The following is a 23238-nucleotide window of genomic DNA, read 5'->3' as shown; positions in this document are numbered from 1 at the left end:
GCACTTCCAATACCTAGTTTAGGTTACTTGTCATGCGACAAAGATAAGCAACACAGATAAGACTTTTTATTTCAAAATGTTTACAATTAAATGAGTTCATGTCAGTAAGTCATACACTTTGCCATACAAAAATACCGTGCTACTGATACAGTTGAATTAAATGGATTCTCCATGGAGGAGAAATTCACAGCATTATCAGTACCCTCAAGGAACTTTGTTTTCACTCCTGGGCTGTGTTGCCTAACAAGCAATGTTGGTTTATTAGCTCGCTCTGCACAGTATTAAAACCATCATAAAAACAGCCACTTGCATGCTGAATCCTCTCCTCCTTCTGAGATTTCTAATAAAGCAAACATCAAGCAACCCATCCTCCATCACTAGGCTAATAGTTACCTTCAGATACTCTGGATGATGCTGCTGAGTAGGAAGAAATTAAAGCTTGAACTTCCTTTGGCTCTGTCTGGATGTCATAGGCCCCAGTGGAAAAGAGGGAAGAGATTGTCTTTTTCTCTTACCCACTGGAACAAATTTACTTTCTCTTGTTAACATGACACTGAAGTTTAATCAAAAAGCTCACCATAACTTTATCCTCTCAGGGCTGACATCTGCCTTACTCTTTTCTCACTCTCAAAGGTTTAAAAAGACTTGTATCTGGTACTATACTGCTTCAGGAGGAAACTTGCTAATGCCAAGAAGTTCAACAAGATAGGTAGCTGAGAGCCACTTCAAGCTTTCAAACTCCTCCCTCTGTAAAGCGAGGAAACACTGACTCCTGGAGCCAAATGAATTTTCTCCTGCTTGTCACCCAAACAGCTACCCTCATCTGACTCATGGCTGGGCTACATCACTTAGAAGCAGTTTTATCATCCCCTCCTTCCTGTTGACAAGCTAAGCACACAGGAGTTGGCAAACTGGACATTTGTACAACAAAATTATATTCTATTTTCTGCAGTGCATACAAAGAAGGGTTTCTTTAGGAGGTCAGAGCTGTCCAAAGCCTGTCATCTCCTTGAAGCAGCAGAAAAGTAGCTCAAGCAAGGAAGTAGTAAGAGAAACCTCTCAGAAAGCACAAAGGCAGGTTTCATAAGCGTGTCCACTCCAACAACCTCTGGACAGCAAAATCAGTTCTAAATGTTTGAGTGCTGGGACTTGAAACGGTTTATTCACAAAAAACAACTGACACATTGCTTTAAAACTCAATTTCTCTTCACTTTGGCAGTGGTTTTTGTCAGTGCCACACGCAGTAGATCCAAGGTGTTAGATTTTAACTCTTCTAATGTGAAGTCACAAAGAGGTTTTAAAATTTTACAGTGGATTAAACTTCAGCACAAAGCTTTCAGCCTCCAGCACATTCCTACCATTAAGTATAAGGGCAGAAGTCAGAGCCCGTGTGGCATTTTATTTATATTTTGAATAAGATGAAATTGTTGCCAGTCAAGGGAGGGCCACATTGGCACCTGGGAAGCAACAGGGGATTTCTTCAAAGAGCCATAAATATTTTAAACACAGTCAGTGCATAAGGCATTTCACTCTGTGAAATAAAAATTGGTCCTGAAGTAGCTGAAGCTGTCCTGTAATAGAGGAACTAATTCTTCAAGAATTTAGTGACAAAGTAACAATTAAGATACATAGCAAGTAAAAACATATTTTAGTTGCTATCACATCACCCAAGAAAAATAGGCCGTGTGTCTTCTAACTCCTTGATCCAAGAGGTAAAGTTAACTGTCTCTCATAAAGACAGAAACTTTTAAGGCCTGGAATAGCAAAATAAAACCATGGATTAGGAAGAGGACACAGAGCTTTGTCTGTCTTTAAAAAGAAAAAATTGCAACGTGACAAGTTCTGTTGTCTGGAATGTAGACACTGTTTTCAGGTTTAAAATACAGTACAAAGTCCATTTTTAAATGGACAATGTTAGACAAAAGAACTAAAATTGTTTAACAGTACAAAACTTGGGATGAGTGTCATGCATTGTACTGACTGACTGTTGTATATTTTGCTTTGTTTGGGCAATGAAGTCACCCCAGCCAGTTTCACTGTTTGGCCCTCTATGCATTCAGAGACTGCCTTTGCCTAAGAATTTGGGCAGAGTTTCTTAGAATAAAATAAATATGGAAACATTCTTTACTCAAGGTCTGAAAAACAGATACTGCAGATACAAGGTACAGGGTCTGACTCAGCCTGTCAGTGTCCCTTTAAATACAGGTAATCTCTACCCTCCACCCTTTCCCATTGCACTTGTCTAGGAAGGCTTAAAAGGGATTTAGAGGCTCTAAGAACGTAATTATCCTGTGGCACACTCAGAGGAGAACATGAAAGACTACAGGCCCAGGGTGGGCCAGAAACCACCATGGGCAACATCTTTAAAGGCAGCTGTACCCGATACATCCATGATCATTCAATTACATTTCTACATTCAGCAGCAGGTAAATGTAGACCAAATACTTTCAAGTTTAACGCAGCAGTGACATCTTCTTTTCTGCTCACCCAGGTCCTGCTGAGTGATACAAACTTGATAAGTGAAACATTCAGTGGTGTGAAAAAGTCCCATTGTATAGAAAATCTTCTTGATGAGACAGTTTCTATAAAGAGCCCAGTGCTTCTCCAAAGCGGATTTTCTGTCCAGCTTTGAGGTTGAATTTGAAGTCCTTGGGTGCCTCAAAGATTAGTACGATTGTAGAGCCTAAGTTAAATTCCCCTAAATGTTCCCCTTTCCTCATGGGGATTCCCTCCTTGTTGTTGGATATGAAGCTGAAGTCATTGTAGGAACCTTTAGAGTAACTTGGACTGTTGGTGTGCAAGTCCTGTGCAGAGAAGGAAGAAGAGAAGGATTTACTGGGGGATTTCAGTGCTCTGTATTCATTCATCATACAGCTGTGTACTGTACATTCTCAGCAATTTTCCACGCAGGAACTCACAGTTCAAAGGTGCAACAGGAATTTTTAAAAAATAGTCTATATTGCCGACAACACTCTTGAAATCAGTCTTAGAATATCAGTACTGTGAAACACTCTAATTTCAGGGTAATAAGATTTTTTTTTTTCCAATTTTGTTATGCTGCACCAATCTCAACCATTAACACCAGAAAGGTGCCTGCTATGATCCTGCTCACCTGGTCGAAGTAGATGCGGATGGAGCCAACATTTGTTGCTCCTACAGCTGTTAACGAGAAAAAGCCATGTTTCCAGTCACCTGTAAGGACAACCCGTTCGTTGTGGCAGAACAGTTCCTTGATCCAGCGAGCAACTCCAGGATTCACAGACATCAGAGAGCCTGAAGAAGTGAGAAAATATTCAGGTTAGGTTGTCTGGTTTGTAGCAATATTGTAATGCCACTCAGATGGTGTTTTCAGTATAACTGGGGCTGATCCAGTAAACAACTGTGTCAGTTATTTGTAGGAAGAGAAGCAAGTGCCAGGCAGAGCAAATGAAAGAGAAGTCTGTGGTGAAAACAAAGGGGTCACAGAAGGATATGTGTGACAGGTCAATCTCTCTCTCATGGTATTTGAAACCAAATACTTATGTTTTTGCTAGATACCAAGAATAAAATATTTTTGTTATCTGCAAAAACATCCAATAGCAGCTCCAATAGTGTATCTGTTCAGTTGCATTTTCTTTGCCAAGCACGAGCAGAGACCGTACTTTGAGCTACTGTTTGGTGTGATATGCAGAACTATCTGTATTTCAAGAGCAAACGGAATGAACAGTGTTTGGGAACAAATCAGGTCAGCATGCATCAAGGGTACTTCAGAGAGCTCACACAGTTTGAATACAACATTACTGTTTTCACCATTTATATGTGATTTGCTCTCATAAACTGTACAGCTGTAAAACTCACTACTGTTTGTGACAAATCATTTTTCTACAATTATCCATCATATTACTGTACAACTTCTGCACTGGTGTGTCTCATTCTGCAGTGGCGCATAGCAGTGCTTCCCTCCATAGCTGCTCTGCAGTTGTTTTCTAGGAACAGAAACCAACCTGGGAAATGCCGTCGGTGTGACACTGTCCAGTCTGTGGGTGAGTGGAAGCAGTGATAATCCCCTGGTGCAAGGTAAATTACACAGTGGTAGAGCTCATTCCCCTCCTTTGTGACCAGTTGTTGCTGAAAAGAGTTACCAGGTGGGGCTGCAGAGAAAGCAGGGAAAGGAAGGGGTTAAATATATTCCTCCTAAAGTCATCTACCACAGCCAGACAGTCTATGTTAGAGCCAGTGCAATAGCAGAGGAATAAATGCAGCCCACATGGATTGGTGAGACTACAAAAACATACGTTTCATCCAGGAATCCAATATTTCCAAGTGTTCCTTTCCCTTTACAACAAAATTAGATCCTGGATTGTTTTAATCATAGTGAAAATTTTTCTTCTGGAGTGTGCCCTTCCCTAACCAAAAGAGCAGAAACTGAAATCCAGTACAACAGAATTTTTATTAAAGCTACCCTTTAAGAACAGAATTTGTTAAGAGTCCTCTAAGTCATTAGAGGGGTAGTGCTTGAGCACTTGTTAAGGAGTAGCTTATACAGTTTTTGCTAGCGAGTGCTTGGGCCCATTTCAGTGTGACAGCAAAAGTGCTGCAGCTGTGGTATAGCAACAGATCTTGGAGTTAAATGTAGGAACCAAGCAACTCAGTTCAGATAATCAGAATGAGCCAGGCATGACTGTATAAAGCCACTGGTGAGAAAAAGAGAAGAGCTAGAACAGCGACATGGTTACCCCCAAATAAAATGAATCAAAATTCAGACTTGCTTTTGTTCCTGACAATGCAAGAAAACGTTAATTTTTTCCATCTCTCTTAATCTCATGATTGCTGAGAACACTGAAAGGGCAGAGCAGAATAAATGCAGAATTGACACAGAACTCACCCTGACTAAAATGCATTTCCTCCGTGGAGATGCGAGGTCCCAAAAAAGATTCCAGAGAATAAGTAACCCCTTTTACTTGCTCCACTTCGCAATTTTTTACCTGTCCGAAATTAAGGATCTTTCCATCAGAGGGACTAATCTACAGCAAAGAGAAAAAACTGAAACAGTTAGAAGTTCATTAATTCCTTATGAAGCAGTGCCATTCCTCTGGGGGCTGAGGGAAGCTGGCAGTGCTGGGTGAAGCCCTCACTTCCTTTCACTCACCACACTATGCACGCAGCAGACTGGCCGCACTTGTGGTTTCAGTTTCCTGCGGAAGAACTCACTGAGGTTCCTGTAGTGATGCAGATCCTCCACAGCTGCCTCCTTCATGTTCACTCCAAAGGTCCAGATGTACAGGCTGTACACAGGCTTCCGCAGCCACGTGGGCAGCTCCACCTGGTTCAGGCGACCCCAGGCTCGTGAGAGCAGCCGTGTTGGCACCGACTTGTACAGGGCAACCTGAAGGAAGAATTGCAGCACGTCAGTGTTCTCTTCACTGATGGCTTTCTTACTTCTCCCCATAACACAGGAAGGATCAAACTGTTCCTGCAAACCCATCCCTTGAATTCATGGGTTACACCAAGTAGCCTTTAAGGCAACAAAAAATTAACACTGCACTTCATCCTCATTCCCTCCATTCTGTTGAGAGTAGATAAGAGACAGGATGAAACTTAATATAACTTTATAGTGAAGCCAGAATTTCCACTCCCTGCAGGCTGAAGCTCCACACTGAAGTTACTGGAAACTGCCCAATGTGAGGCTTACAGAAAAAAAGAGACATTGCACATATTCTAGTAGGATGCTAATCAGAAAGGTTTAATATTACCAATGTATAAATTTTTGTGAATAACCAAATGAAAATTGACTGGATGACATGCTCATCAGATGCATCTACTACTGAGGGTGTTTCCCACACCCAGGACTGTGTGTTGTACTGCTCTAATGACAAGTACCATTGAAGAAATGTACCCACATGGACGCAGCTACACAGGTATAAACTTACACCAGCCTTACTCCTTCTCTCACAACAATGGGAGTTGCTAATTGCAAGAATATAAAGTGCCTTTATTTCTGGAGAAATACACCTTTGGACTTGCACCAAAGCCCAAGTTTTAGCAAGGAAAACAAATGAAACAAAGCCGGCCAGAGGTATCTGCTGTTGATGTAAGTGGACAGATGACAACATCTTTCTGTTGATAATTCCAGCAGACAACTCTTCTGGAGTTTGTGGTACTTCCTGTAAGCCAGGAAGCTCACATGGCTATGATGTAACTGGGGGGAGCTGGGGAATATGGACCAAGGGAACTGAACACACTCTGAAACCAGTTTTGCAAAGGAAGTGGTGATCTGCTGACTGGTGCTTTGTTTTTGAACAGTACAGCTCAGTTACATTCAACTCACAGCTGAAACTTGGTTTTTTTCTTAGTGAGAGTCATCATTTGTTCTCAATCATATCTTTCACAATGAAGTTTTGCAAAACACAGCCATAAACACAAACAGAAGCACACACTGGCTCCATCATATCAAACACAGCAAATTAAGATTTCACTTACAAATCACCATCCTATGTACATACAGGTATATTTCAGAAAGGAAGTACCAACAGATAAAACCTTCTAAATGTACAGTACCTTATGTTATGTAAGCTGAAGTACTGATGAAAAAAATGTGTTGCCATTTTATTTGACATGTCCTATACTGTATTAATTTCTAAAATTAACTTTGCTGTTTTCCACCAACACAGAAAATGTATACAACTATAAAATCACACAAATTGTCAAAAGCGGTATTTCCTAGTAGCCTCTTCTCTTCAAAGGAGCCTGGTTTTCAAGTTGATGGGATCAAACAGAACAGATGTTCAGTGAAATAGGCTTAAGAATGGCAATTTTGTTCCTGTTTTCAATCAAAATACTTACTGGGTTGTTGGATTCTGAAATTGTATGATTTGTGGGGAGAATTACTATGTGCAAGGCATCCCATAGCCTGCTCTCAACAGTGTCAGAGCAGAGATTTGCTTATCATTTGGACATGCTGGACTACAAGTGCTCAATGAACTTGAGGAACAAACCCTCTCAGTGTGAAAATAAGAAAAAACAAGAGACCATTTCAGTGTGGCCAGGAAAAGGAACTTGCCAAGAGGTTTGGTCTTCCTTGTCCTAACCCTGATACTGTGAGGTGACTGAATTCCTTCAGAAGTTTGTGTTAATTTTCCATGACTGTTAGAGGACAAAGTAATTCTCTGCTCCTGAAAAAGTCACTTGTCTGTGAAGGCATTACTTAACACAACCACAGACAGTAAAAACTATACAGAAGCATGAATTGCACCTCTGCCTTCACACCAGTGATCACCAGGCTGTCCTGCATGAAGCAACTCTTCCCCCCAGCTGCTGCCAGCTCCTCCAGGACACACAGCTCCCAGACATGGTGCACGAAGGGACCTGCTCACACTTACCCTGCTCATGGGCCTCCATCCCACTCTGGTCAAGGGCTTAAGAGCACCGAAAGGCAGAAGGTAATAGAGAATAGTCAGAGGCCAAGAACGGAGTTTCAGAGCAGGCCTAGACATACAGCTCAGCTGGCCCAACCTTCGCCTCAGGGCCAGCTGGGGGAATTGCAACCTGAAAGATTACATACACAGCATCAGAGGGTCAGGCATCTCAGCTGCAGAGCCACCAGCTTCCGACAGCTGGGGTGAGTTATTCCTCCTAAACATTACTTAATTGTTGATACTACAAGTCTTTACTCCTTTATTTTGATCAGTTCCTCCCCTTCCCAAAAAAGAACAGTTTATCTAAAATACAGAAGTCCTCTGTCCAAACCTCTGACCAACAGGTCACATTTTATGAGTAACACCCTCAAAAATTAAAGGTAAGACCAGTTTCAGGTCTTAAAGCCTTCACTGAATACCCTGGTTCTGAATAGGGAACATGTGGACAAAGCCACTGTTTCTACTACTGCAAGACAATCTAGTCTCCACAGCCCAATAATCAACTCCTCTGTCTCATAACCAGCTGCATCTCTGATTTTTTTTGTTACATGGATGTGCTGACTGAGAGGGGTATCATTTTGCACAAATGGCCATGAGGAGAAGTTGACCTTCTAACTCTCAGAGGGAAAAGCCACTCAGCTTCTTAGTGGAGGACAGACATCAAGGGCCTCAGTTCAGAGCCTTGCAGGAGGTCTGGATGCAAAACCCTTCAGGTGCCCATTTATTCTTTGGCTTCTATTAATGAAAAAACCACTGGCATTTCCAAGGTCCCATTATCAAATGGAAATCTGCCTACCTGAGGACAAACTATTCAAATGACTGACTGAACTCCTGGCTAGGAGACTGTTCTCTGGCAACCACGACACAGCGATGTGCATACACAAACTCAAGTGGCACAGTCTGGCTGCTCCCAACAGCTTGTTTTCTTGCTGTCTCATTCTGTGACATGAAGAAGGAACTACAAAATACTGCATATGTCTTTCCAAGATGGAAAGAAGCTGAGAATTTAAAAAGAAAATTTCTTGCCAACTCATTCTTTCCTCAAGTTGGATCAGAATTAGAATATCAGGCAGACAGGTACAACTGTCACCACTTTGGGATGCAAGATGGTGCCTTTTGGCTCAGAGATTTTTTTTTTCTGCAGTGAACACAACTTCTTTCCCATGAAGAATTAATAAATAAACAGAGAATAATCTGTGCATCATAATGCAACAGGGAAAAAGAACCTTGAGCAGAAGTCCTGTCTCAGCAGAGTTAATGCTGGCTTCTCAGCAGGAGGTGGGACTGACTCAACATGGGAATAGGAAGGGGCACTTCACGTTCTCCCTCCCATCCTTACCACCCAGCAGCTTGCAAGGGCTGGCGGGCCAGCAGCCGGGTTGGGTCCCATTCTCCCCCTCCTGCTGCTCTCCCCCCCCTTCACTGCAGTCGCTCCTGGACCAATCCCTGCAGAGCTGCATTGCTTTGGAGCCCTCGGGCTTCTCACTGCCTTGGCCTGGTTTCAGAGCGGCCCCTCAACTAATTTTTCCATTCTTCTAGTGATAAAGAGTAGAAGGGAAAAGAATGAAAGCTTCCCCATTCCCCTTGTCATGGAACAGCATGCCCTTGTCTCCCAAAGCAATGTATAAGGAGCTTTATAATAATTAGGGCAAACAAAAGCTTTGCAGATGGCTCCCGCTCCTTCTGCCCAGAAACCCTCCCAGCCTCCCTCCCGCGTCAGTGACCATTCCTGCAAAGCAGAAAATACTGAACAGTACCTGAAATGAGTTCTCCTACTTGGTGTCCCACTGGCAGAGCCAGCCAGACCTGGACTCTCCAGCTGTGGGTGCTTGTCCCCGGCACAGCTGCTGCTGCCGCCGTTCCCTGAACGCAGCCTCCGGACATGAATTTTAACTTTGCGGAGGTTGTAGCAAGAGGGTGGAGGGTTAGATAAAGCTTTATAGCATCTCACCATTTCCCTGTGTGGAGCTCTGGTCCCTGCAGGGTGTTTGACTGACACATCGTCAGGGTGACGGCTGTTGCAAGGCTCAGTCTTTTTTCCTGTACCTCTCTTTCCTTTGCTTGCTCCGGCACAGGAGAGAGGACACGGCGTCACAGTTCCTAAATCCCCCGCTGGTTTGTCTCTGGATTCCCTCTCTGTTTCCCACTTGAATCTCTGCTAGGAGGGTTGCAGCTATTGCAAACAAACAGGCATTGTGTCACATTTCAACATCCCACTACAAAGCAGACTCTGCACACGATAAAAATGAGCTGTCCATATGAGCAGTCCTTGCTTCTTGCTAGTCCGAGTGGCCATTGGAACCCAACTCCCCAAAAAACACCCTGCAGTTTGTCCCAGGCTGCTGGGCAGCGATGCACTAGTGAGAGGAGCAGCCAGCTGGCCCCGCACAACTCATCTCAGCGCCAGCCTGAATGCAAGGCTGGGAGGAGGAGTGGGGCGGAGAGGAGGAGTGGGGCGGAGAGGAGGAGGAGATAACTCCCAGCTTCAATTCTGCAGTGCAGCAGCTGCTCCTAAAAGAGTTCTGGACTGCTGGGCACCACAAATCCTTTCCTGCTCTTATTGTCCAGCTTGTAAAGAAGAAATCAGAAAGGAAAGGAACATCTTTCTATTTTACAACGCTTGCCAGACACAAACATCCATCTCCATAACTCTCCTTCCATCTCAAAACACTCACTTAGGGGAACATTCCTTCCCCTAATGGACATTCTTCTACAAATAACTAGATACATACAAAATAAGCCAGTTTTAGGGCCAGCTTGAGAACTGGGTATACAACAAGTGTTTTGCGCCTATTATGTGACTCGGTACTGTCACAGTTTTTATGTCCAGTAGAACTAAAATAAAAAACAGGAGTAAAGGAAGCTGGTTTTGTTTTTAAAGACCAAAGGCTGCAGTGTTTCTATCTGAACATTCTAAATGTACAGAGAAATTTCACTCTTTAACTCTACAGAACACACCTCAAACATAGACTTTCTGTATCTCCTGTGACTGGGTTTGGATTGTTAAGGGAGCCTTGGTTCAGAAAGCGGAAGTCAGATAGCTACATCTTACCTCAAGATTAAACCAAATACCCAGAACAATTTTGGGGCTGACTCTCTAGTAGCTCCATTTCACTTCTGCTTTCTGCTAAGTCTGGGCTGAAAACAATCAATCAAACCCCTCCTTGTTTCCAAAGCCTTCTAAGCACCATGAAAACTGTGTGCCTCACAGAGCAGATCAAAAAGAGCACTGCTGCTCTGATAGAAGGAAAGGCTTGTATTGTAATAGGAATAAGGCAGGAGGAGTGGGAGGACCAGCAGGAAAAGCTAGAATTAACTAGCTAATGGCACCCCAGTCAGGCCTCAAAAGGAAAATATCCAAGCAGTAATTGTGTGTTTTGACTGGCCTTCAATGCCAAATATTACAGATACCCCCTAGAAACACCTCTGGAGATCCTACATTAGAGTATTTTTTTTCAGGAAGAAAACTTCTATATGGTATTCTGTGTGTCAGGAAGTTCCAAGACCTGTGTGCATGTTGTTTAAGCTGAATTTTAACAACAGCATTTAAAAAAAAAAAAAAATCCAGCGAATTGAAAGAAGGCTAATTTAAGATCGACTGAAAGCACTCAAAACATACTCCTTCCTCCCTGAACCTTGTGCCAACTCTTTTTGTTTTCCTATTTAAAATATCATTTAGTCTTTCTTTGGCTGGCACAAGAAACTCCTACACAACAAAAAAGCCATCTGTATAGTCAAATGCTGAAAGCAGTTAGCCAAAATCCTATCAAAATTCAAAGAAAAGAGCACAGGGGAGCTACTTCTCCATTCACTGGGAACATTAGAAATGACCACCAGTAAATACTTAATTTTAAACAGCAACAAGCTAAATCAACATTGTTTCAAAAGAAACTTCATCAGGCCAAGACAAAATTGTTTTTCACACTGAACACCTGTGTTCACAGAACTGTGGGGAGTGAGTTCGTTTGGCACTGGTGGAGCTGGGCAGGAGCAGCAGAGCACCCAGCTCAGTAGCTCCTGGCCAGGGCCAGCTCCTGCAGCTGTGGGGGGGAACCCTGCTCCCTATCCCACCTCCTCCTGTGCTACCCTCGACCTTGCAGAGAGACAAGAGAGCAAACACACGTTGTAACTACATTCCCTTCAGTGCTCTTCCCTTCAAGATAAGAGAGGTAACCCACAAGCTCTTCCAGTAAAATTCAATTTTATCCCTCAAAACACTTTTAAGGAATTATTATATTCTCAACTGAGTAACCATGATTCTGTGAAAGCATGGAACCAGCTAAACAGCTGACCTGCTCCCTAAAAAAACCCAGACACTGAGATGTTCTATAGCATGATGCAGTAGGTAGTACCACCCTTCAGTCCAAACCAAAAAATGTGGGGCAAAAGAAATTCCTCTCCAGGAAGGGAAAAACACTGGTGTTAAAAGTTTTTTCCTCCACTTCTTAAGAAAACTACGCTCAGCCAAGTAAGAAGTTTCTCTTAAGTTCTGTTCTACTCCCCTCATTACATTCACCAGGATGCCAATACCTGAGTCCTGCTTAGATGCTGACATACCTAATGAGTTTCCATCCCTGCTGTGGTTGTCCCAGAAGCAATGTACAGTTCCTACAGTGTAAGAAGGCTGAAATGAAAAATCCACCCTGAGTTTACCTGCTTTCCATGGGGAAAGGAACAAGAACCGCTCATCAAACAGCTCATGACAGAGGAACTCATAAAATGGCATCTCAACAGCTGGACCTCTTGGGATGCAGGCAGTGCCCAAAGCCTATGTCATCATCAGCTTAGACAAAAATCTTAAAATTTTTGGTTTGTAGGGGTTGGACACCATTACCAAACTCCCTCACCTGTCTGAACTCACTCAGAATCCACGCTGGGCAAATAAAACAGCAGTTACTGGCAGGTATCAATCCATAGAGAATTATTATCTCATAGAGAACTGCTAATCTGCCAGCTATGCACCACCCTTCTGCTCTGTCAGCTCAAATAAGCATCAAATCCAGTAACCTCTTTTAATTACTTGTCAAATAATTAACTACTCAAGTCCTTCTCTCAAGTTTTACAAAACAACACAGCAAGGCAATTGCAAGAAAGACTAATATGCAACTGAACTTCAAACGTGCAGCCGCGGTTTTAAACCATAAGCATGAATCATTAGGCTTGGAATGTGCTGGTCAGTGCTCAAAGCCCTCTCGTCACACTTCCTACATTTGGTAACAGAACTACTATTTTAAAAATGGACCGAATGCATCCCAGTGCTGTATTCAAGGGCCAACAAAAACTACGGTCTTGCACTCAGGGGAGAGATACTCGGTGACCGTTTGTTAAAGGTCCCGTTCCTTTTCCAGCAGTAACTGTTCTGTATCAGACACGTCATCCCTGCTCCCATCCAACCTTCTCCGCAGGCAGCCCGGCAGGACAAACACTGGATACTCCACACCCAGGCAGAACTCCTGAACTCCGAGAGCACAACAGAGCTGCCCCGATGCTGCTGGGAAACCTGAGCACACGCTGAGCGCCTGCCAAGGCCGCGGAATTGCTGGGCAGCGCCTTCGCCCCGGCTCTGCCGGGAAGAATCGGCCAACGGGGACCATTCTCCGCGGATTTACCGGCGCTGCCTCATGAAACGTACCATGCTCGGCTGCATCCACCTTAAATGTCTGAAATTCTTTACTTCCCATTTGAAAAAGCCTTTCTATACATTTTCTCTTGGGGTGTTATGAAAAAACATTTTTATTGTTTTCCCCTAACTTTACAATGCTGTTTCAGTAGCTTTTTACAAATAGAGCAGGGGGGAAAAGTACTATTTTAGGATAGCCTAAGTGGACGACTGAATTATTTTTGAAACTTAAATCTGAATTCTATGCAAAAAGCCTGTTACACAGTCTCAAAGAGCTCTTCTGTGAAGCAAGGAGATAAAGCTTTATTTACAAAGTGACATGGAATTTGATGGCACCCTTTTAATACTTTGCAGTAGTAATTTCCAATTAATGGTTTAAAACAGCACTCTCCAGTACCACTCCCTACTATCCCCCCATTATTTTAGCTTAAGATATTGGTAAAGCAAACTCTCAGCTCCGTAAAGGATCTCTAAAGGAAGCATAAGCCGCGTTACATCCTCCCCACAGAGCAGCACCCGGCGGAAGCTGCGCAAAGGCACCGGCGACTCTTCGCCCCCCTGCCCGCCCCGCGGGACTCTGGACTCCGATAAGGCAGGTCCAACAGACTCATTCTGATTAAATCTACTCAGAGATTACTCATGACAGAGTCAACTTTGGAACATCGCTTGAAATTTCCAGCAAGCCAGAGTGAATCGCCCCTTGGCCGCCAGCCCTCGCCCATCTGCCCTGCGGTCCAGTAGTCCTTACCTGATGCTCAGGGAAGTCTCCTTCGTCCCGGCTTTTCGCCTTCAGTCGCCGAAATACGACACCGACCCTTCCTTTCAAAGCAGTTTTCAGACACGTGAACAAAGTTCAGTGGACTGCGAATCCCCCATCGCGCCGGCCGCAGCCATCCCGCCCCTGGGGCCCCTTCTCCGGCCGGGCAGGGGAGCGGATGGTGGCCACACCCGCATCCCCCGGCCCGGTAGGTCCCCACCTACCTCCCGGCAGCGGCACCCGGGTCCCCGGCCTCGCTCCCGCCCGCTCCCCGCGGCGGTGCCGGAGCGTCCTCGCCTTAAGGAAGCGGCGCGGGGCCCCGCCTCGCCTCCAGCCACTGGCGCTGCACGCCGGCTCCTTCCCGCAGGGCCCCGGCCCCTTCGGAGGAGGGGCCAGGGCAGCACGAACGCAAAGGAAGAGAGACCGGAGGGCACCCGAATACGGCGACAGTGATGTCTTGCCCGGCGGCGGCCCGCGGGAGAAGGGGCTGCCCTGGGAGGGTCTGGCACTCCTGGGGATCAGCGCTCAGCTTCCCAAAGAGCCGCTGGCCCGGACAATGGGGAAAGAGACTTGCTGGGGAGCAAGGCACCGGTGCGGATTCTGTGCATTGCACAGCTTCGCGGAGACAGCTTCCCACCGCGTGTCCTGGTGCGGTAACACAATCCCACACAGGCACTGGCAGCCAAAGCAGGAAAGCGTGCTGCAGGCTCATAAACTGCTTCCGAAACGCTCAGATTAACTGCTCCATAATCTCAGCAAAATGCTGAGGATTGCTCAGGAAGTTGCACGAGATAGAACAGACTCATCTGGTCAAAAAGCCTTCCCACTGTTTAGATTAAAAAAAAGAAAAAAACACAAACCCAAACTGATTTTACTTGTTTCAATTTTCCAGGACAACGAAGAACAACATTTACACCACTGCACCCTTTACACAATTTGATGCTGTTGAAATGTCACTGGTTTTAACATTTTCTGACCATCTTTCTTGTGTACTTTGGACACTTTACAAGGATTTTTTTTTCATAATTGCATATATGCTCCAATAAAACTCCAAGCATCAGAACCTAGGAGCAAGAATGAGGAATAAGAGACCAACTGGAGATTATGTTTCTTCCGAAGTCAGATAAAAAAAATCAGGTATTCTTCCATTATTAGTTCTTTCCTGAACGCGATACATAGCTCTTACCATAATACTAAATGTCTCCTCTGGGCCAAGAAAAGCACGTTCGGTATTGTACTGCCATAAGAGCACCAGTATCCTCTGTTACATAAATAGAAGCACTCTCTGACATCAGTAGGAAGGGCTGTGTTTTTCTTACCTCTGAGAATCCTAAACCTATGCTCAAGCGCTTTCCTGGTGAATTGTTTTTAAAAACTGGCCCGAGACAATAAGCAGCAGTTGGAACACTGCAGCTCACTTCCAGAAATGTTTACTGTGCTTTTCCTGGCACATGTCACTCCAACAAACACTGCTTTTTCCTTACACAGAACAGAACAAACTATGGGAGCAAAGGACACCTACAAGTTCCTCTCACAAAACTCTTGTTCATCTCGTCAGTCTGTTCCTCCAAACTCCGGCTCTGGCCAGGCTTTCCCACAGTAATTCTTTGATCCTGTATCAACAGTGCCCTGGTGCCCAGGTAAGAAGAAGCAAAATGCCTCCAGTTAGCATATGAATGGCATGCCATGCATGCAGATCCCAGCCAGGAAATGTTCTGTGACAGCAAAGATTTGGAACAATAAGCTTCCATCCATCTGATAAACATCTACCTGTCTCCCTCCAAGCCCTCTGCTTTACCTCATCTAATTAAATGAAAGCTGATCCTCACTGGTATTCACAGTAGGAGACACTAAGGCATTAATCAGCTCAAGCTATTAGTGACAGAATGTCTCTAAGAAAATTACACAAAGAAAAGGTCTGTGCTAAAGAAACAATAGTTCTGTCTTTCCCTGTGGAGAAACCAAAGGGACATTTGACTTGCACCAGATTCATTTTTTCCCCCCCATTCTTTTATGACACTCAAGCAAAACAAAATCACGCCGAAGTGTACTGACTCTCTGTAATTCAGTCAAAAATGATGCACACACCTCAATGAGGATTCCAGCATGTACCTCTGCTACAGGAAGAGCTTCCATGCCTGCTCAACAGGGTGAGGACTACCCATTTAATATCTGTCTTCTGCTCAGAAGCAGGGGAATCTGCCTTACACACAGAGCTGGCAGGTGGAAGATGGTCCACATTCCCACAGGAACATGAGGCTGGTACCGTGGAATAAGCACTTCAGAGCAGCAGGCTCAGCAGTGAGGGCATGTGCACCAGTTTCTTGTTCTATTCTCTTTCAAAGCCCATTCAATCACACTTGGTCTCTCCTTGCCTAAGCAAAGGCTTATTCTGCCCTAAAACCAAGACAACACCCCCTTCCACACTCCTAAGTATGCGTCCAGTGATGCAAAAGACAGAATAATGGAAAGTGACAGGTCAGCATAAAAACCCACTCCACTTTACAATAAAAAGGAACAATGCAGCTCTTATTTTTCTTGAATCCTCCATTGTTTGGGATATTTCTTGCAATGTCTGAACAGTTTCTCTTTTTCATCATAACTATTGAGCTTCCTTTCCCTCCCACAGAAGCATTCAACAGAACTTAAACACATCAGGAAGGACTAGGACATCTTGTTAGTGTCTCCTACTATGGTCTGCTGCATTTGCGGCCCTGCTTATCAGTTTGAAATTCTTTGTGTGTTTCCCCACTGTAAAAACCAAATCCTTTAGAGCTGTTTCATCAAAAGCAATACTCTTAGCTTCACCAAATAGTAACAAACCAGCATATCAGTATAATGAAAGAATGCAAATGCAGTAAGAAAATTACCCAATTTCATACCAAAAAGTATGAACACTAACAAAAGAATATTTGTTTTCAAGTATCAAAATGGAATTGACATTGCCTTGTTAAATAAAGACTCCATGGACACTTACCAGTTTTTTTAAAATCAGAACCCATTTGAAACAAACTTCAGCAGGAAAAGAATATACAGAAAACAGATTTACAGACAGATTCCTCAGGAGCTATCATAACCTAAGCTGTTAGCATCTGGATTGTCTGGATCATATCTGATTTGGGTCACTAGTGAAAATGAATTTAGGGATTCCAGCCTAGTCCCCCACAGGCATGTGGACAAATCATTGATGTGCTGGCAGTGTGCTCAGGAATGCAAAGAAACCAGGATGCCAAAGGTCACACTGAAGCATCTCCTACACAACCTTACAATCCTAGAATTTTTAACTCCTTGGCTTCAGAAGTGGCACTGAAGCAGGCACTCACCTGACTGTTTGGAAGAACACCATATATATTTTAAACTGTCCAGCATGGAGTTGTACAATATACTTCAAAGGCAATATAGCAGTTATAGGAAGACATGAAGTATTTCTTACTTCAATGTTGCAATGGGTATTTGACCCATGAATCTGATACACACACTCTGCAATTCCACAATAATTTCTCAACTCATTGGAATCCAGAAGGAAAAGGCAAAAATCCCTCAGGATCAAGAGGAATTACAGACCTAAGTGTAACCTATGGAAAAAAGGTCTTGTTATATATTCATACAGGGAACATGTAGATTTTTATTAACCAGGCATTAATTCCATCTCAGCTTTATTGTAAAGCACATATGGTGTCAGCCACACTAAAAGATGGAGGAGTTGCTGGCAGTTCCTAATGTATCATGAGTTCAGCCAGAATGAGTTACTGAAGTGACAGAAACTTTAGTTCCATGAGCTGTCAAGAACATGTAGTCAGTAGAGGCAAATTAAAGATTTCTGTGTTGAAATGGAAGCAAAGGAACTTGCATCAAATGTGGCAGAAGTAAAATTGCCCCAAGTTTCTTACCTCCCATTCACTTGCAAGCTTCACAGGCACCTCTATGCCCCTCTTCTCCAGCTGTTCCAACTTGTAATCCTCATATTTTCTGTATCCTGCATATCCTCCACCTGTAGCTACCAGAACATGGAAGGGCCGCAGGCGGAAGACTTGCCCCACTGGAGCAGTATGAAGCTTCTTCCTGTCTGTAACAGAAAAAATCTCAGACTTCAGGAAGGAGTACAGCTACACAATAAAGAAAAAGCAATTCTGTGCAGTGAGGGATGTGAGCTTGGGTGATGAAAATGTGATTAGAAAATAAATCTGACACAGAAGGTATGTACAGATGCTCCTGAGTACTCCAGTTATTGCAGTTTACCAAGTTACTGTAACTCAGCTGATCAACACTAATTGGTCATCTGTGGTTTTAACCTCATCCCCGTCCCTACCACCCCACATGCTTCCAACATTCTTCTCCCTAAAATATACATAAATTGTGCTCCCTGAAAGCCCCATGGAGAAATACATAAAATTAGTGTCTGACAGCACTATCACACTTTCCTACTGTGAGAATGTTGGTACTATGTGGAATAATCATTTGCTGGCGAACAATCTGTACTACTGTGAAGCTTCATGCTTTTAAGTCATTCAAGTTTTCACTACAGTTAGGGAATCCCCAGATGGTACAGCTAACTGCAAGAGGGAAGGAAATTCTGGCCTGTTTTAGAGTAGGTCTGGTAAACAGGAAAACAGCACATTTCTGCTGTAATACAAAGTCACCACGTGAAACAAAGAGATGTGTAGTATTACATTTTTTACTGAGTAACTACCAAGCTCCTCCTGCATAAGTCCAGCCTTGCAGTCACTGTGAGATACAAGGACACGGCACGGTCACTAAGCAACAGACCAAGCATGGGACAGGCACAGCCATGAGAATATTTCCCTTCCAAAATCTTCAGAGGAAACAAATCTGTCCAGGGCTAAATCAGTATTAGACTGTGCTGCTCCTGTCTGTCTTCCAGTCAGTCAGAAGTTCTCAGCAATGAGTACAAGTCACTACCTGACAGAAAACACCCAGAACCAATTCTTGATACTGATTGCTTCATTTCCACAACAATCATTAACTTGGATGTGCCAGAATCAAACCCAATGGACTTTATCTTGCTCCATCAAAGTCAGGCTTCTTAGAGTTTGACTATGAAAGGATGCATTAGCAACCAAAAGAATTCAGTCAACACCAACTCTATTTCTAAGCACACAGAGACAAAGCATAATTGTTTCACAGTCTGAAGAGCTTTAGTTCTAAGTAGTTGAGTTGATTAGAAGCATTCAGCCATGATGCTGCAAAAAGATGCCAAATAAAAGTAATTCTTGTCCACATTTTCTTTTATCAAAATAGTATTTCTTTATAATTTCTTTCCTACACTTGTGATGTAAAACATTGCTTAAATTATATATTCTAAATGCATCATAAAACGAAACCAGCTTTGTTCCTCCTCAAAAAAATAAAAGCAATTTCTTTTCTGGAGGAAAAAACCAAACTCAATAAACAAACAAGGCAGCAACTACAGTTACAGTTAATATTCTAAAAATTATTCTTTCCTAAAGAACAATCCTCAATGAAGGAGAGGGATCATTTAGAACAGTTGAATGTTTAAAAAGACAGACTTATTTGAATTTACAAGGACTCTACAACCTTTCAACTTTGCATCACTATTTCAACAGAAGTGTCTGTACACAGACCAATGATACTCTTTAGCCGTAAAGCCTTTGACTCCTTTCCACCACATTTTTGGTTCTAAGTTAGCAAAGCTGCTCAGCAATTTCAGCAGTTTCACAAATTCCCAAACCAAAACCCCTCAGCAGGAACAGCTCTTTCTGGTTTGGATCCAGAGAGAAGCTGTTTCTGCTTCAAGAGCCTCTATTGACTGCACCCATGTGAACGTTTCTCTTCCTGTAATAGTTACCAAATCATGTGGTGTTCCACAAGCCACAGCAAACACAACTTAAGTTGTTGATAAATGAAGAGCTGACTTTTACCCATGTCCAGTATTAATGAAACAGCATTTCTGTAACTGGTCTCCAAAACACTACCACTGCAAAGGCATCCAACATGCCACTGTTAAGCTTTTTTGCCCTGACAAAAATAAAATTCCACACTTTTCAGACACAAATGGAATTCACACAAGTTTACAAATTCTAAGACAAGAACACTAGTTACCGATTCTGGCAACAGATCTAGGTTTAGGCAGCTGGCACCACTTAGATTTCAGCTGAACATCGTGTTCTCTAATGATGCTACTGCTGCTCCCTGGAAAGCAGCATGAGAATGTGTGGAGAGCTCATACCTTGGCACAAGAGCCACTAGAAACAAGTCCAGGACAAGAGGAAAAAGGTGCAGGACTGTTAATGTACTAATAACAGTTTTAGATACTACCCTAAATCTGAAGCCCTCACAGATAAAGCCAACCTCTTCCAGAATTCTTTTAAACACTGAGTATATTCAGCTAATGAGAATAAAAAGATAGTAGCAGGTTCCTTCTCTGGAACAGGTGAAAAAGACACATTCCCTCAGAAACGCTGAAAAATGCAGGATGAGAAAGCAAACCGAATAATGGCAGGAGTGCTCGAGTTTACGCAGTTAGATGCAGTAATATAAATGCTGCTTCATTACTCTGACCAAATTAAGAATTTCTTCTAGGACATGACACAAACACTTAGAGGAGGCCATTATAAGGGGTAGAGATAAAACTAGAGAAGAGTTATCTTTCCTTTCTAATGACATCATGTGCAAATCATCTAGATTTAAATCCAAATCGGAATCTGAAATATCAACGAATTAGAAAATGACAGGCTAAAAGGTGACTTGTTCAAAACTCAAAGCTAATTTTGACTAAAATGACCTTTTCTTCCTTGTGATCAACAACTTTGCACTATGTCTCAACTTCCAGGATTTTTTTTTCTGTAATGACTTTGATTTATAGACAACAAAGAGCTGCTGTTTCTATTCATCTGTGTAAGCATATATTTCAATAACGAAATATCCATATATGATATGCCAGACAAAGCATTTGGACAGGCAAGTTAACCCAAAGAAATGGTTTTAGAAAATGGGACCAATAGCTCAGCTGGTAAGGAAACAAAAACTGAAGACTGTATGATTTGTGATACTAATATATGACAATGCACATGCTACAAGTTTACAAATATTCCTTAAAAACAAACAATAATATCTGATCTTCACAGCATTACCCAGCTACAGAAACTTCAAGTGCAAGTACCATTTTAACCAAGTCATAAACATACTCTGATTTCCTGATCCATTAAAATTATAAGTACAGATTAAAATATAAAAGGATATTTATACCTTTTCTTTCTTATAGGGCTGTTAAACTGAGAAAATCTAATCTCTCAGACTTTTCAAGGTGAATACCTGATAAGAGCTGCACTACAAAGCAGGTAATACAGTTGAATATTCTAAATACTTGTAAGTTTGATATTGCCCTTCTCAGTCAGTTACTTCAGTAGGTGTGGAAAGCACACAAACTATTGCTCATCAAGTTCATTTAAGTGGGTTTTTTAAAATGTAAAAACACTGTCCTAACATGAATCTTTCTGGTAAATTATACTGTGCTTTTAAAAGAAGTAATTTTTGAGCTGTAGACTCCTGCGAAAACTAACTAAAATGCAGAAATTAATTAAGAAAAATAAACCTATGGCTAATGGGTTTTAATTTGGTATACAGGAATCATCTTCGCTAGAAAAAGTTTCAGATGCTTTGTAAAGTTTCAAAGCAACAATCAACAACAGCTCATATTGGATCTTATGAAAAAGGTAAGTATACTTCTTTTACTATGTGGAAAACATAACACCAAAGCAGTAAAACATAATTTGCAAGCTTTATCTAAGGAAATGCCATGAATTGGTCTTTGATGCTAGACTCCCACTCCTGCTTTCATTTCAAGAAATTCACCTTCCCCAATATGAGACCACAATTTGCCTAACTTTGAGTAACCCTGAATTTAAAACCACTTGTAGATACAAACCATCACTTACCACTGAAAAATGTCCGTGAAGGAGGCTGCTTCCACAGGACTCCAGCTCTAACACACAGGTTCTTACGTACCAGCAAGTTACAGCTGCACAGCAAACTGCAAATACAACAAACAAGAAGTGGCTGCTTAAGTACAAATGTTTAATAATGCAAATGTCAGCAGTTCAGCGTAGAGACAATCTAATATTTAGCAGCTGAGTAACAGAGGGAAAAGTCTACTCAAATTACAATAAAATTTCCACTGAGCCTAGTCCCTTGTGGTCTACTACTTTCCTAAAAAATTGAAAAACCTGACAATCCAACTGCTCCTGCAGATATTTATTTAATGATGCATCTTTATCTTTTCTTTTTCTTAACAAATATTGACATTTTCCTCTTAGGCTGTTGTAACAGTGATACTTTTCTGAGTATTGTAGATGCTGATCTTGCCAATAGCCCTTTACAGGCAACTATTTATGCTGTCAGCATGTACCATATCTTGGCCTGTTTGGAGTTCTAAAATAGAAATGGAATGGTAAATTTTATAATCATTGTTTAGTGCTTGGGATTGTTCCATCTCCACTGGGCTGCTACAACATTTAAGAACCTCCTACAATAGCAACTATCTAGAGAGACACTTAGGATTTGGTTCATGTAGCTTTTACCTTACCATCCCAGTGAGAAGGAGGAGGAGTATATAGAAAAGTTTTGGATTCTATGAAGAAGTAATGGCATTTATTAGACCAAGTGGTGTAGCTGAAAAAGTAAAAAGGCTGCCAGGCACAGCAGCTCTTGTTTAGAATTTACCTTCCTGGTCTGTTCACTGTGAACTGCAGTGAGAATGGTTCTGCCCCTCTGAAAATACATAAAATAGACTTGGAACTGGCCAATATAGAGAAAAGGTTCAACCAGGACCTTTTGCGTGTTTAATATATATTTAATTTCATGTTTGTAATCTGACAAGAAGACATCCAGTTGTACAAGAACTGTTCAAAGTCTGTAAATAAGCATGTTTAAACACATATTTGACTGTGGCCTGGCAACATTCTGCTGTCAGACAGATCAGAGGGAGGAGAGGCACAGTGTTCTCACCTCAACAGGCTCAGGCCCTTAGGAAGAACCAGATCTTTGTGCAACCTGCTCATTCCCAGGAAGCAATGCCACAACTGCCCTCTGGCCTTTCATCTGCTCTTGATCAGATACATGCCGAGGACGCAATTACTTCAGTAGCTTACAAGCTATTGCATCATTTGGGGCCATTCAATCTCAGGAAGTCATTATTAAGAATTTAAAGAATTAATTTCAGGTGTCTACTGAGTTACGTATAGACATAATCCCTTTATTTCAAAGAAGAATCTGCAAATACCAGATTTCTTGTCTAGAAGTCACATCATTATGCCAGCACACACTTGGTAACTATGCTTTAACATTAGCCAAGGACTAACAGCTCCAGTTTTCACTTATCCTCATAGCAACGGTGTCAGAATATCTCACTCTGCCCTTCTGCTTCATGGTCTCTGTTAAAATCCTTGTATTAACCCAAATGTGACAGGACAGACCCTCCCCAAGCCCCA

At 42.5% G+C, this 23238-nt stretch overlaps 2 protein-coding genes across 13 annotated transcripts in view; one reads left to right on the top strand and one right to left on the bottom strand.

The window, feature by feature from the left end:
- Positions 1-3887, top strand: part of SFI1 (SFI1 centrin binding protein) — a 30568-nt gene extending 26681 nt beyond the window's left edge. For all 6 annotated transcript variants that reach the window (XM_039560931.1, XM_039560930.1, XM_039560933.1 and 3 more), the window contains one exon: positions 3086-3887. The gene's annotated coding sequence lies outside the window, so the exon portion shown is untranslated. The remainder of the gene's footprint in view (positions 1-3085) is intronic.
- The window catches only part of PISD (phosphatidylserine decarboxylase), a 24829-nt gene continuing 1635 nt past the window's right edge, over positions 45-23238 (bottom strand). For 3 of the 7 annotated variants that reach the window (XM_019285126.1, XM_019285121.1, XM_019285120.3), the window contains 7 exons: positions 21688-21782; positions 17662-17837; positions 5129-5365; positions 4865-5003; positions 3984-4130; positions 3113-3273; positions 45-2804 (listed from right to left, as the gene is read on the bottom strand). In XM_019285126.1, the coding sequence (XP_019140671.1) occupies positions 2583-2804; positions 3113-3273; positions 3984-4130; positions 4865-5003; positions 5129-5365; positions 17662-17837; positions 21688-21782 (1177 nt within the window). In that variant the 3' untranslated portion in view covers positions 45-2582. Of the gene's footprint in view, positions 2805-3112; positions 3274-3983; positions 4131-4864; positions 5004-5128; positions 5366-7358; positions 7525-9151; positions 11943-13762; positions 13971-13995; positions 14014-17661; positions 17838-21687; positions 21783-23238 lie in introns of those variants that run through there. The other 4 variants (XM_019285123.2, XM_019285124.2, XM_010398097.3 and 1 more) reach the window with 4 other exon arrangements.

The sequence above is a fragment of the Corvus cornix genome, chromosome 15 (genome assembly GCF_000738735.6).
Source record: "Corvus cornix cornix isolate S_Up_H32 chromosome 15, ASM73873v5, whole genome shotgun sequence".
In the NCBI taxonomy this organism is placed as follows: Eukaryota; Metazoa; Chordata; class Aves; order Passeriformes; family Corvidae; genus Corvus; species Corvus cornix.
Note: the sequence above shows the minus strand (reverse complement) of the source record. Positions and strands in the feature narration are given on the sequence as shown.